The sequence below is a fragment of the Notolabrus celidotus genome, chromosome 17 (genome assembly GCF_009762535.1).
Source record: "Notolabrus celidotus isolate fNotCel1 chromosome 17, fNotCel1.pri, whole genome shotgun sequence".
In the NCBI taxonomy this organism is placed as follows: Eukaryota; Metazoa; Chordata; class Actinopteri; order Labriformes; family Labridae; genus Notolabrus; species Notolabrus celidotus.
The window spans coordinates 10516122-10531340 of record NC_048288.1 but is presented as its reverse complement, the minus strand read 5'-3'; the positions used below and the strand labels follow the sequence as shown (position 1 = coordinate 10531340).

At 40.5% G+C, this 15219-nt stretch overlaps 1 protein-coding gene across 5 annotated transcripts in view; it reads left to right on the top strand.

Annotated features, from left to right (window-relative positions):
* Positions 1 to 15219, top strand: part of slc12a7b (solute carrier family 12 member 7b) — an 84050-nt gene that overhangs the window by 14299 nt on the left and 54532 nt on the right. Inside the window, exon 1 of one of the 5 annotated variants that reach the window (XM_034706157.1) lies at positions 12036 to 12220. The exons of the other annotated variants lie outside the window; for them this stretch is intronic. Within the exon in view, the coding sequence (XP_034562048.1) occupies positions 12100 to 12220 (121 nt within the window). The 5' untranslated portion in view covers positions 12036 to 12099. Of the gene's footprint in view, positions 1 to 12035; positions 12221 to 15219 lie in introns of those variants that run through there. 5 annotated transcript variants of the gene reach the window in all.

The following is a 15219-nucleotide window of genomic DNA, read 5'->3' as shown; positions in this document are numbered from 1 at the left end:
TGCAGTCTACGGTTCACATTCAACACCTGGCTAAGGCTGGCTTTACAGACCAATAAAGAGAAGTCATGGAAATGCTTCAGAAGGAAACTAAAAGCCTCAGTCACCATTTCCCCACCAGACATTTGGAAAGTCTGACTGAATGTGTCGGCTGGCATTGTTCCCCTTTAGTTTCATTGGAGTCATTTCTTGTAAAATATTGCATTTCCATTTGCCAGTTAGCACCTGATTGCACAGGCTTCTTTAAGTGTTGCAGGATATTTTTGGATAGGTAGGACATGCATGGTGTTAATTCAAACTGCTGGAGGAGATATGTACAAAGTTTTGAACAAACTCAGTGCAAACTAAATTATACCTATCTAGGGTTGCAAAATTCTGGGAATTTTCAAAGTTGGAATTCCATGGGAATAAACAGGAATAAACTAGGAATTTACTAAATTGAAGGTTGGCTCTTAATAGGGAACTTAAATATAGTTGGGGAAAATATATTTTAGCATAATCCTGACTAAAACAACCAGATTTCATGCAAGAACAGTTGAATATCGATGCTATTCCTCAATCACATGCACATAGCACACTGCTTACTGCAGGGCCATTGAGACCACGCCCCCTACATGCACTGTGCGTTCCTCCATCACATGCACAGATGATTTCTAGAATCCTGCAGAGGTTAGGCTTGAGAAGCTTGAGGGAAGATGCTTTTTTATTTGCATGTTGAATGGGAGTTTGTTGGTGGGAAAGGGACTCTTTTCATTTAACATTTTGAATGGGACTTTGTCGGGATTGCATTTTTGTTAATTTTTGAATGGGTTGGGTCGGGGGATGAGTAATATTAAACTCAACATTCATGTTTTTTTCTTCAATGAAAGAATTGATTGTTCGATAAAATATTTAACACTTGATAAAGTTCTACTTTCAAATACATCTGTTTTAATTGTATTATTTTGGATGGATGTCTGCTTATAACAAAACAAATATTTATGCTTGGATATGATACCTTTCCATTAAATTCCCATTAATTCCCATAATTCCCATCGAACGTTTCCAATTTGGAATATTTCGAAAATTCCCCAGTTTAACTTCCCATGGAAATTTACTGGAAACTTTCCGGAAATTTACCGGAAATTTCCACCCCTTTGCAACCCTATACCTATCAACCGGAATATAAAACAGTTAGTTTTTTCCATGAAGTACATCTGAAAAAGTAGGATTGTCTTATATTTTGGGTGTAGACCTTTCAATACTTGTTCACATTCAGCGGATGATGCCACTTATTGTAAAGTGAGTATACCTGACACTCACAACTACAGCACCAAAGGGATGAAAGATGGAGAGACACAGTGATTGATTGGGAAATAAATAAAGTGGCTCAAAGTTAGGCCAAGTTATGTATCATTTGAGGCGGTGTTATGATGTTGATTTTGAGATTAAAGCCATCAATGCAACAAATTCAAGCTGCAAAGAAAAGTATGGCGTCAGAGTGTTATGCCTGAAGATAGGCGCCCTGAAATGATCATTAGTCAGAGAAAACTCTCCTGTGGTCCTTACAGTGAGAAAGACAAGAAACTGACAGGAGAGAGTGTGGTATGTTACTGTAAACAGATTGCAGGTATGCACATTACCTGAGCCGTGGTCCAGCTGAAAGCCTCTGCGATTTAGGCTTCATGTGGTTGTTTTTTAAACAAATTACCTAATATGAAACAGACAAAAGTAAATTTTAAATTGTCATGGTATGAATAGTAAATGCTGGTACCAGAGCGCTTCACCTACACATGCGATTACATTTTATTATATTAAAATGTACCACTTCAAAAGATACTGAAAACACACGTTTTCAAAGGTTTTAAAAACAACATACCTTTTTATGTGCATCTCCCTACATTATTAGAAAAAAAACAAAAACAATAATAATAATTTTCTTCATCTGAAAAGTATTACTCATCATTTATGATCAAGGTCATCTTTTGTTAAAACTAATACAGGTTAGTTGTTTTCTTTTTACACAAGCACATCTGGTATAAATGCAACATTTGGGTAGTATAAGCGTCTTACATTATGTTAACACTATAATACAATGTATTGTTTTGGCCATAGTCTTTTGGTCACAATAAAAAACTTTGAAGTTTTATCTTTAATTTTTTGTGGTGTATTTTGTCCATGCCTCTCAGGAGATGTAGCTGGTGTATTTCCTCATCTGAACAAATGGGGGCAACAGTGTGTCATTATCAGGCTGCAGCCATGTGCTGCTGCTTGATTTGAGAAGACGGGTAAAGTCAAAAGTCAGGAAGCCAGTCAGAGAACAGCTCTTTGCAAAGTACAACCTTTTTTATTCTAACATCTCAAACTGCTAACATCAACTCCACAGGTTTTTTTTTTTAGGGATTCAACCTGTTCATTGGAACAATTTGAAAGTCTTGTAATCTATTTGAAGCAAACTGTGGGTTACATTCAGATAGCACCAGTAAGCACACTATCTCACTCAGACATCACATTTACCCTTTACCAAAAGACAGATCTAAATCAAATGAACAGCTGGGACTTCTCATCACTGTTTTGTCTTTATTTTCTATGTTTGCACTCGTACTGTAGAGACTTATATTCTAACTTTTAGGAGCTTCACTCAAATGAAAGAGATCATAAATATGAAGAAATGACTGGTAATTATCTGCCAACACTAGTCTTGATGGCTTGTAATGTATTTTAGTGCAGTGCAGCATACAAGGAATTCCCTTTTCCCTTGCCCCTGGCCTCTATCAAAAATCATTTCATGCATTTTTATGAGCAAGAGGAAGTGATAAAAAAGGGAAAGGAGTCATGTGACAAGTTATTATACAAACACACATGACATAACAAGATATTATGTTCTATCTCGTTACAGCTACCATGATATACTGGGATGAATGATGCATTCTTTATTGCTTTACTGCTTTATACACAATGCATTTCATTATATCGATCCTCAAGGAAAGCAGTACTTCCTCCTCACCCCAGCAGAGGGCACTGTAAGTTATTGCAGGGTCTGCAGCACTAAAGGGTCCTCAGTGGAACAGATGGGTTATGTCAGAGACGTTTATATCTCTCCTGCCATCCTCTTGCTGTCTGAGTACAGGTAGTTTCACCTTTAGTATATTTCTAGTCATGCAGAATAATGATATACAGTTAAAGTTTATATCAGCAATATGTAAAAAACCCACTATTTTCATATTTGCAGTGTAGATATTTGCTATCTTGGATTCCTACCTTACTGTTTTGCCCTTTTTGTCTACATTGTGATCACGTGTTGTTTCTAGCAGAGCATTAATTGACTCCTGAGCTCTCCCCTCACAATAATAAGTGTCCTTGGGCTGTACTTGGTGTATCTGTTACAAATCAAATCTCCTCCCATCTTCTCCTGCAGAAAAAAATCAATACGTCTACTTTTGGTTGAGAAACATGAGCCAAGTGAAAACAAATTTCAGCTCACAAGAAGCTAGGTACTTCTGGGCTGAAATACATCACTCTTTCTCTAGCAGACCAGCAGGATGGTATCACAATTTCCCTGAACCCTTGCTTTTCTATGCACTAATGAACGGATGCCTGTGGTGTGGAAAAAAATTAGACATATTAGTAAAGCTGTCGTCCAGTTTGAACATACATGTTGGCTTGATGAGCTCCTCCACTGCCTGCTCAACTTTGTACTGTTCTGTGTTATTATTATGATCCTGAAGTCGACAGCTGACACAGTAAGACTGATCAATCGGTCACAGTCGCATGCTCAGCTGAGACAGATCATGATGTTTCTATATTTCATCTTTTGTGACTTGGTGACTGTCCCAAGAAAGGCTTCTGGCATTTCACTATTGGACCATGAACAAAGTCAACATCTTCCCCTGACATCATTCCGGGTCTTTAGTTTGTTTACTTTGGACAGGTTTAGCTGCTTAGAGGAAAGTAATCGATTTCTAAAACCTTCCATCAAAAGGGAAATGATTTTATAAGTAATATACATATTGTATCAATATAATATATCAATATTGAGGACCCTTAGAACACTGTTACTGATCAAGTATTAGAATCTGTTTGTTTGACCTGAAAAATCACAGACAGGGCATTTGATACACACTTACATTACCCACTGTCATGGAAGTATGATATGGATTGGGTGTACACTTAATCAGCATTACATTGCTGTTAGAAAGACCATATTAAGATATATTCCAAGCTATCAGTATAACCTAACCTCCCTCAAATGGAACTTAGCCCTTTGTGAACACAGGATTTGACTTAATTAAACCAAATATGTCTTTAAATCCTAAGAGAACTTGCACCTGTACATCTTCATATGAAGACCTGAAGACAAACTGATGTTTAAATTATGTCAGTTCCCACAACAGTTTCTATCAGAGTTTTTCCTAAGTTGTTGTCATAGACTGTAAACATAGACATAGTTTTGTTGACGTTACCTGTCTGTGTCTAAGGAAGTGTTTTGAAGCCTAGAGACAGTGGTCGTCATATTGCAAATGCTAACTCAAACTTTAGGTCACCCCAGACGCAGGCAAAGAGGTTGATTTTAACATGGGTGTTATGGAGTATCATTTGCTGTTGGAATCATCCTCTAGTGGACACTAGAAGAACTTCATGTTTTCGCTGTTCCATATTGGCTTCATTTTTCAACACCTTTGGTTGCCGCTTCTTTGTGACACGCCCCCTTTGGTGGTCATAGAACCAAGTCTGTGCTGTTTTAAGTTAGATAGATAGATAGATAGATAGATAGTCTTATTTGTCCTTAATAAGGAGATTTGTGGCCACCGTCTGTACAGGAATACATGTATGAACACAATAAACAATAAACATCCACCCATCCTCACAGCAATGGTGCACCTCATCCCACATATACAGAATACACACCGGACACATATGAACACACTGGACGCATATAAAACACACCGAACACATATGAACACACAGGACACATGTATGCACACCGGACACATATAAACACACCGGACACATTACAGTGGCATTCTATTTAGCAGTGTATTGGCCGATGGGACGAAGCTTCTGCCAAACTGGGCTCGCCTACAGTATGGGGATCTGTATCTTGTGGTGGGAAAAATACAGACATGATAGTATGTTGTTCTTGCTTTGATCAGAAGCTAGAAACATTCACACATACCAAACCTTCTGTGATTTGCATATTGTTATCTGTTCCCATGGCTGAGGAGCAGACCATAAGGTGAGAAGTCAGGAAGGTGGCCAGGAAGCAAGAGGTGATAAGAAACTCTCTTGTTTGTCTTACAGTTCTTTGAAGATGCTCAATGATGTGTTAATGTTATTCTCTGAAGAGGATAAGTAACGTGTTGTATCTTCACTCTGGGTCAGTTGAGCAGACCTTGTCTCGGTTGTTAGATCACTCTGCCATCTGACCGCTTTGCAAAGCTTACTGAAGGCCGGAATAAAGCTCACAAAGACAAACCGTTGTTGTTTGAGTCTATCATTTCCAGATTTCCACCACAATCTGCGACCGGAGGGGAGTAGTGTGAAGACTGAGTAGAGGGGGTGTTGGGGGTCCAGTGTTATAGTCCGTGCTCTGTGTATGATGGCTCTGTTGTTGAGGTCAGACAGGTTGGGTGTGGGGAGGGGGAAGATTTTGGTGGCAGTGTTTGTGGTGCGTTTGAGTTTGTTTTCGTTGGACACAGTTAGCATGTTAGTCTTCTTCTTGTCTTGATATTTTGAAAACTTTAAAAATCATATTTGGATGGTTTACGTCTTGGCTCATTGAAATAGTGAAGATAATAATCTGGGCATTGTTAGCACACTACAGCTGCATTTTTACCAAGAAGACCAATTCAGTCCGGTACAGTAAGGTACGGTAAGTTCCGATCCGTACCATCCTTCCAACCAAGCACACTGATCCGACCTTAAACATGCAACTAGACACACTGTAATCCGTACATTGAGATAGAGGTGGGGGAAGGACAGACCGTCCTTTCTTGCAGCCTGTAGACAGACCCCTCTCAAAAAATTGCCCTTTATTCTCCGAGTTTTCAGAATGAACGGTTGATCTGTTAACATACAAACACCGGAATTTAAATCAAGCCGTTCTGTAGTCATCACTCAGCCAACATGCTTCCTGAGTGAAGCGTCAAAGGGCACAGTTCACTTTGGAAACGCAAGCAAGATCCTCCATTCCAAACCGTACTGAACCAAATAGGTACACTAGGTTGAAACACACCATCTGTGTGCTCTCTGAAGCACCCGCAGCAGACAGAAACGAGGGTTGAGACAGTATACATAGAGGGAACTCCAGGGCGATGTACAATCCACTGCACAGTAATAAAGTCTGCTTTCACTTCCTCTAAACTGGAGGGGACTCTATGGTTGGATGCTCACTTGCTGATCGGGCACAGAGTTTGGGATTAGGTGTTGGAAGCAGAGACATGGCTTGTTATTGGCTTACTAGCTGAAATGTTTCTTGATCTTAGAGTCGTTTTTAAAGTTGTGTTTTAGACATCTGTCTAAAAATAAACATATCGAGGAGGCTGAAATGATGTTGTGCGTCATGGTTTTTGTCTTTCAGTATCTATAATTTGATTGTTGTTATGCTCCAGTGTTTTCATATGTGCTCTGTTTATTAGATATCAAATCAGACATGGTACATTGAAAAACAGCGTGAGAACTTCTATTTCACAACATGCCATTCTGATGTCAAGTCCCTTCTGTGTAATGATGTGAATGTTCTTATGAAAGGGACATTGTCCTGCCATCCTGGATGCGCTTACTGTCCCTGAGAAGTAGCCCGACTGTCTGGTCCCCTAATCAGCGGACATCGGTTACATCACTGGTCATCCACTGAGCTAGGAAGGAGATAAGTGCTCTCTTTGTTACCTTATAAACATCATAATAGTTGGTGAGCACTCAGTATCTGTTGCAGACGGTATAATAGCCACCAGATGTTTTCACTGGATATTTGATTTGGATGAATTTGGTAACCGTGCCCCATTGGCAGGCAGAGACACTTATTGGAATCATGATGTGTGACTGAAAGCTGAAAAGCCATCTCTGAAACTTTATTGCCTGAGAAACTGATGCTTTAAGAGTATGTCTGATCATTCTATGCATCGAAAATTGCAGAAACATTCATGCAAGTAGCCTGGACTAGAGGTAGAAATGTAGACAGTCATGATTGGATTATTTTTTGAGAACTACGTCAAACAAATCATTGTATTTGGCTCTTTGCGGTTTAGTCTGTTCATGGGGAATTCAGTAATCTCTCTAACCCAACGCCTAAATATTTTGAAGTTTCATCAAGATGCCTCTGACATCATCCTCTAAATACCTCCGCAGCGTATTAAAGTCTCTAAGCCACATGGAATTTTCTTTCTCCTGCCCGGTCATCATGAATCAACTCTCACATTGGCATATGTTGCAATGCTTGAAAAAAAACCCCACCAGGCACTGCTTTCCAGTAAACTGGTCACTTTGCCTGCCCGTCTTTGTCTCATCGAGCGTCTCGCCATCTGCTCCACCTCCTCCCCTTCCTATTTCCTGCAGGCCCCACCCTTCTGCTGACCGTGTGACTCTCCATGGTGGAGAACTAAAGGAGGGAGAGGGGAACTGGCTCTGGGTGGGTCTCCAGATGTTAAGCAGCCAAATGAGTCTCAAAATGGTGTTCGGCTCTCACAGCAGTGGCCTTCATGTTTTGTTTTTGAAGCGCTGTGGCTTTTAGCATTTCCCATCACACAGGGGTGTTTCGACCTAATGCTCTCTACCATTTCCAGAGCACTCTTACTCTCAGGAAATGACTTGCTGTTTTTACGTCTGCTGATGGATTTGACTTTGAGCACTGCTGCTGTTGAATGACATAGATACACAGTCTGCAGCTAAATGATCCTGAACACACCGGGATCATACAAAAGACATTACCAGAAACATTTTATAATACAGTGATGGCTTTATTGTTTCATTTGGTAGTTTTTGTATTCCCCAACATACTCCATGATGAAAAGAATGTGTACTGACATTGCGACTGATCTAGTGGACTTTTGAACAGAATATATCTATATATATTCTGTTCAAAAGTCCACTAGATCAGTCGCAATATACATATATATATATATATAATTTTTCCCCATGGTTTTGCACCATTTTTTGCAACGATAAGACTACACTAGGGTAATGACATGGCTGTTTTAAGCAATGTAATATATAGAAAATACTTTGGTCCTCACATTGTCCAGTGGGGTTACCTTCTCCTCAGTTATGCTAGGCTAGATGTATTGCTGATTGGTGGAGTGGTATGCACTTGATGTCACAGTTGGCAAATATGAGTGGCTGAAAGCACATTACACTGAAACCACTTGCTAAAATTCAAGGAGGATTCCTCAATAAAGGGCTGAGGGTGTACAAAGAAACAAGCTTAAAGGTAAAAATCAGCTCGATTGATTTAAGGTCAGAGATTTCAGTGTCACGAAAGCTGGCTCTTCTTTAGTCTGGCTATATCCCCATGCTAACTTGTGTTCAGAGTTGCAGATTTAAATAGGCTGTAAAGTACCATCCATTCAGTATTTATGACATGATGATGTTCTCTTTGGGCAGTTTCGACCCTCAGCGAAAAAAATGTGCAAATATTGAAACCGTAATGTTAAGCAGTGGTCCACGGGGATGTGAGAACCACATTCAAGTGCGTTGATGTGTCCGTGTCAGTACTCCCCCAAAACACTTGAGGGCAGTGTGGTTTCTCTGATAGTCGGGTCGCCCGTTTCTGGCCCAGCTATGTTTTGTTTACTTTTCACAGCGATTCAGAGCGTATTACATTAATTTTCAGCTGATACATGTTCGTGTATATATAATACATGACCAATGGGCGGTGATCCTGGAAGTGCTATAAATGCAGGAAATACAATGCTGCCGAGTGGAACAATCACAGGGCTTGCAATCCACGTCGTTTTTACGTGTAGTTACATTTTGGAGGAGGTGCCTGTGTAAGCCTCTGTGTAGGTATGGGAGCTACACAGAGGCTAAGGCTTAATATAAACCAGGCTTAAGGCTAATAACTCCACAGAATCAGGCTGTACAGTTACAATAGCACTTACTGTAAACATCACATCACAGAGCCTCTATATTCAGTAAGTGATGAATAAAGTCTGAATCCCCCACCAGTCTCTCTCCTCTTGTTTTTTATTTGTTGATTTAGGAAAGATTAACACTTCAAATTTCAGCAGATCACCTGACTGAGGATAAAAGAACAATCACAGTGCCTCAGGACACTGGACTACACTTAAAAGCTTGGGGCTAGTATCCTTCAATTATATTAGTCTAAGTATTTATCATAAATTAAATGAAGTCAGTAATTTAACATGACTTATGTTTGATTGAATCGTACAGTTATGCCTGTGTTTGTTTTTTCATTCAGTAGAAGTATCAGATCTAATCTCAGCCCCTGCCTGTAGTGCAGAAATCATCTGTATCATTATCATCAGTTTGAGAGTTGCACTGTGGGTAGTTGTCTTGGTGGTAATAAACAGTAAGCGATGTCAATTTGTTGGTTAATAAAATCAAAACAACACAATAATAATTCTGCAGGCTTAGCTTTGGGTACTTTGGATACCCTAGCATGTAAATTAGATCCATATAAATGTCAGTAAAGCTGATTTCTGTTAACATGCTGATGTTCACAGAACATTGTGTGTTTGGTAAACTGAAGGGATCTCTGTGGAGTCCAGCTGCTCTTCATGTGAGCTGATATGTGTCTGTTATTACTCTAGTTTTCTTGTGTTTGTCCCCTACTGAAGGCAGCCATGTTTCATGATGCTTTGCTGCTTAGTCTGTCTGGGGGCGTGTCCTGGTGGGTAAATTATGTCATTGCATACCCTCTAATGCAAAGTGTGAAGTTGTGATGAAAGCCTCTCTGATTTCACCCTGGCATTGTATTCTGCCTTAAAAAAGTTTCCATATTTGTAAAGATTGTAGAGGATGCACACTGATACTCATATCTGATAAACTCAGAGACTTTGGTTCTACTCCGAAACACGTTTTTTCCCTCCCTGCTCCAGCATGTGTTCGTCTCTGCTGTGAACACTGCACCTCTTATTTCCAGTCAGGCTCTGAAGAGATAAGAGCATGAAGCTGACACTTGTATTGATTCCCTTTCCTCCCCATGTGGTGCCTCCCTTTGTTCCCCACCCACCTCTCTAAGTTGGTGAAACATCCAGTGCACTGATCACGAGATGTACTCATAACGCAGAGCAGAAATGTGCAAGTAGAGCTGGGCGATATTAAAAAAGATGTTATCACGATAATGTTTTTCTTATCAGTTGATATTGATAATTATCACGATAAATACCAAATCATTATTCCTTTTAAAAATAAAGTCATATTTTTGGTCCTGAGTGAAAGTTGAAGAAACCAGACAGTTTGTTAGCTTTTATCTGGATTTAGTTTTCTGATAGACTTGTTGAATCCCTAGATTTTGACAGTGCTAACAGAAAGCAGGTCTTTTGTGTAAGATGAGATTTTTGTGAAGTTTTAGTTTGAAGATTCTTATTTTTCTTGGGTTGAGATAATTTGCATAATCTGATTTATTTACCCATATCCTGAAAGGGGATGTAATTAAGTGTATTAAGTTAAAAGTTAAAGCTAGGGTTGGTAGTCACTGAAAACTAGCATGAAGTTGAATGTAGCACTCCGTCTAAAGCCCCCCCGTATTACTTACACAAGGTCAACTCATGTCTCACTCAGCAGTAAGAAAACACCAAAACATTATCATAGTGAAAGTTAAAAACACAAACAAACATGAAATGTACGTGCAGGAGGCCGACAGAATGGCAGGACGGGATTTGATTGGTGTCATAATTTGGCTCCTGATGGCAGGGATTGGTTGGTGTTTTCCCAGGTTTACTCCAGCTGTAGATAGCGTCTTCTTTTCCCGCTTTTTTTTAAGAACACATTATGTATTGATTGCCATCGGGACATAAAGATGATTTTAACTAGTATAACACAAAGTGTATCTAAATCTGACTACCAACCCCAGTTTTAACGTTGAGTCAGCACAGTGTGACACAAACAACTCTGCTTTGAGCTGGTTGGTTTCGCGTTTTCTTCCGTGCTGCTGTCGCTCGTTTCGGCTGTGTTTATGTTCCGTTACAAATGTCTTTAACCCCGCCTACCTCTCACCCTGCAACATGATTTGCTGTTCAATGTCGTCTTCTTCTTCTGTCTAATGTTGGGTGGCAACTAGTGTTTAAGACACATTAACGCCCTCTCCCTTTCCAGTGGTTGGGGGATTTAATTATAAGGTTTAATTATAGGTTTAAATATATTGATTTTTTTACTGAGAAAAATTATATCACGATAATTATTGTTATCGAATTATCGCCCAGCCCTATGTGCAAGCATGCATTCACCAGTGCTAACCCTCTATAGCACTGTGTGCATCAAGACTGCCACCAGTGTATGTCTTTAAATCAGCTCTGCCTCTTCTGACCAAGCACACAGGATCAAATGACACTGCATAGGAAATGAGGAAACGTATATGTGTGCATCTGTGTGCATGTGTGCAAACTTTCCTGAGTGGAGCAGCTTTGGATTCCCTCCTCTCTTAAAACAAAGACAGGCATTGCCAGCTTTTGTTGCATGCGAGACAGAGCCACATTCCTGGACTGGAGATCTGTCCTCCGGCACCAAAAAGAGCCACATGTATGCCCTCACACACTCTAGAGCAAAAATGCATGTCATGTTTTCTGAAAATGTGTGTTTGTGTGTTCTGCCCCCACTGGGCGGGGCAGTCGTGCTGTTCCTTATTTGGATACGGGGGTTGGGGTCACATGGGTGTACAGCAGAATCTTAGCGATAGGAAGGAAAAATAAGAAGTTAGACTCAACATCTACCCCTGGAGAGTAAGGCACACGAGGCAAGAAGGTCTGGTCTTAAAACAACAAACATCTGAGAAGCAGAGGAAGAAAGAAGAAGCAGAGTGACAGCTGTTGAACGGAGGCAGAGAGAGAGAGATAGAGAGAGAGCGGGAAGCAGCAGACCAGAGAGGGAGGGAGAGGGAGGAGAAGGGAGAGAGAGATAAGAGTGGGACAAACAGGAGACTCTGAGAGGAAGCACATGGTGTAAAAAATGCCCACCAACTTTACCGTGGTCCCCGTGAAGGACAGCGGGAAGAAGGCAAAAGAGGGGGATGAGGACGATGATGTGGATGACAACAATGTTCTGAAAGAGGAAGAGGAGGACGCTACAGGTGGGATCAAATGTTGTTTTTCTCAGATGTTAGATGGTTGAACAGAGATGTGTAACGCTATTTAAAGGAAGCTACTTTATGAATGTTAAGATTATATAACTCAGCCAGTGAATGCACCTTTTTTAAGATTCCCAAAGAAGTGCAGAGAGACGAGATGGAAAAGTGTTTTTGGAAAGTTGCAGACTTTGCCGACAGTGTCCAATGCTGGATGATGATTTGGTTTGATTGTTACTGCTGCCTGTAGTTTTCAGAAACCTGTTTATAGGTTGGGCTTGTGGGAGGATAATATGTAGGGAACACTCAGTCTGGTTCATTTTCCAGTAACTCCTGGTGATGTTTTTTTTTGTCACATACCGCCACTCACGGGAGTTTGACGTGAGATTTGTTCCATGACAGCATTTCTCCTTCATCATGAATCATTTTCCTCACTTTGCTTCCTCTCTCTCTTTTTTTAAAAAGACCTCTGAAGTACATCACATGACCCATCTCTTCACTTATTCTCCAGTTTTTTCTTTCATTGTACTGCCAGGTTTCCTAGCATTGTTGCAACAAACAAACCCCAACACTGGCTCTCTAATTAGGACATCCTTGCATTTGCATCTCCTCACATCTCTCTGTGTTGATTACCATTGACATGCAACCTCCGACATGACTCACCCTCTGAAGACCTTGCAGTGAACTTTGATTTTTAATGAACAGGAAAACTCCACGTCTAGAATTCAGTTATATGGTTTCAGTATCTTCCAACAAACACTATCAAGTCAAGATATCGCCTATATTAATCTAAGGGAAACTATCATAACATTGAATTTGCAGACTTTCTTTTATTGTGCAACCATAACAGTTGGATTTAGGTTTGTATTTTTCTCTGTAACCCAACATGTCAAACATCCTATCATCTGGTTGCAGGCTGCAAAACAAAGGTATCCTTGCATACAACCTATTGAAAATAGATATATCTATATGTAGTCTTTAAGAGTCCCAGGACAAAATACAAGGTGATGAATGTCTCTTGTTGCTGTGTTACAAGCATAGACTGTATGAAATATGGACGTAGTATCTGTGACATCACCCATCTGTTTCTGAAGCGCTGTTTTGAGACCAATCGTCATCGGCAGCCATATTGCTGCTGTCGAGCGATTGTAACGTAAAGAGGAGGGCTTTAAGCCTCCTAGCCAACAGCTACAGTGTTCCTGCCTGTCAATCAAATCAGCTGTGTCTCTCATTGGAAGACTTGTAATCTCAATATCTTCTGAACTGTCGCGTTACACAAAAATTCACCCCCCTACAGTGTTTGCCGATAGAGAAATTAGCTATCCAGACTACACTCGTATTTTGTACCAGGCTGTAAACATGTTTATTTCTGCTGTAAAGATCGGCTTTTTTGAATTGGTGTGTATGTGGTTTCTGGTACTTCTGGTGCCAGCCTCAAGCGGATCCTCGATGAACTGCAGTTTTTAGCACTTCCACATTGGACTATTTTTGGACCGGAGGTTGACGCTTTTTATAAGTAAGGGATAATGTATGGTCAACAGGTAGTCATGGGAAATATAATCCTGACAGGGTGAGACCTGACCCAAAAAGGAGGGGTCTTGTCCATCCTGAAGGGGTTTTTATTACCTGGTTACTAACTTAAGAAACAGGCAAAAGATGGTTTTGTTGATATATGTACACAGTTTTAAAAAGAATAGTCCCAGTGATTCTGCAGTTCCATGGCGATGGATCCTTATCTGCCAGTTGCGGCCGATTTAACATCAAACTGTCCTCATTCAGCTCTCCTTCTAATCTGAGCTCTGCGGTTCACACACTTTTAAAAATAAACAAGGCAAATGTCACAGCTTTGAACCCTGCTGCTATCATCACCACCCCTCATGGTTTAAATTTATTTTTAGCAACCAGTAACTTAAAGTTGCACTCACCTGCTCCGCTGACGTCGCTACTATTGCTGGAAAGGATCCAAAACGAAAATGCAGATTTAGCATGCTAACTGAAACCAACGTTTTAGCCCCATTCTTTTAATGCTAACAGAAATGGTTTTACCTCACCTTACAGTCTATGGTTTCAGCAAGCAGAAGCAAAATGTACCAGAACTCTTTCCGCGGACTGATTTGACATGACGTGTGATCAGTTTAGCTCTGTTGTTGCTCATGTTAGTGAAAGTTAATAACTATTGTCAAAGGGTTGTAAAGGAACTTTGACCAATCAGAATCGGGCAAGAGCTGGGTAATAAATAATATAAGTTCAGCCACATGTCCTTCAGTGATGAAAGTGAAGCATGAGTGTACTTTGTGAAGCCTGATATTTCAGTATCTATTGAGGTAACAGTTGGTTGGAGGTTAGCCAACAGTTGTCTCATCTTTGCCCCAAAATCAAACCCTTTTCTTGTCTCCTAAACTTCCTCTTGCATCAATCAATACCTGCAAACTCCATCGACCTGTCAGCAAACTGAAAGCAGAGCAGCACTTTAAAAACCTCTTGTTTTTTAGAAGAAGTCACAGAGTGCACATTTAACAAACTCCTCTCTACCACTCCATATTGTGCCAGAGTGTAGTTAGTGAAGGTGCTGCTTTTACAGCGCCTCACAACGCTGTAAATGTCTGCTTTGGAGACGAAATTAGGCCGCATGCTGGGTCTGATTTTTACTGACTCTGGGAGAAAGAGAGAGAGAGAATGGAATTTTAACCTGATGGTTACGCAGGATATCATTCTGTGGTGTGCTTCGGGTTCGCCCGCTGGATGTTTGTGCACATGCAACCATTTGTCGCTGGCTGGAGCGAAACAATAGTGGGAAAACATGTGATGACGCGTCACAGAGGGCATGCACTGGATCTGTGGTCCCAAAGTACTGTGCCTGCAGAAGCATCAGGACCACACGCTTTATTTTATCTGTGCATTGAGGGCTTTTTAGAGGAGGACTTTCTGTCATATTTCCTGTTTCTGTAGTGGATCCAAGCCTATGAGGCAGAAGAGGAAACAAAGGCTGTAAAATATTTCCACAT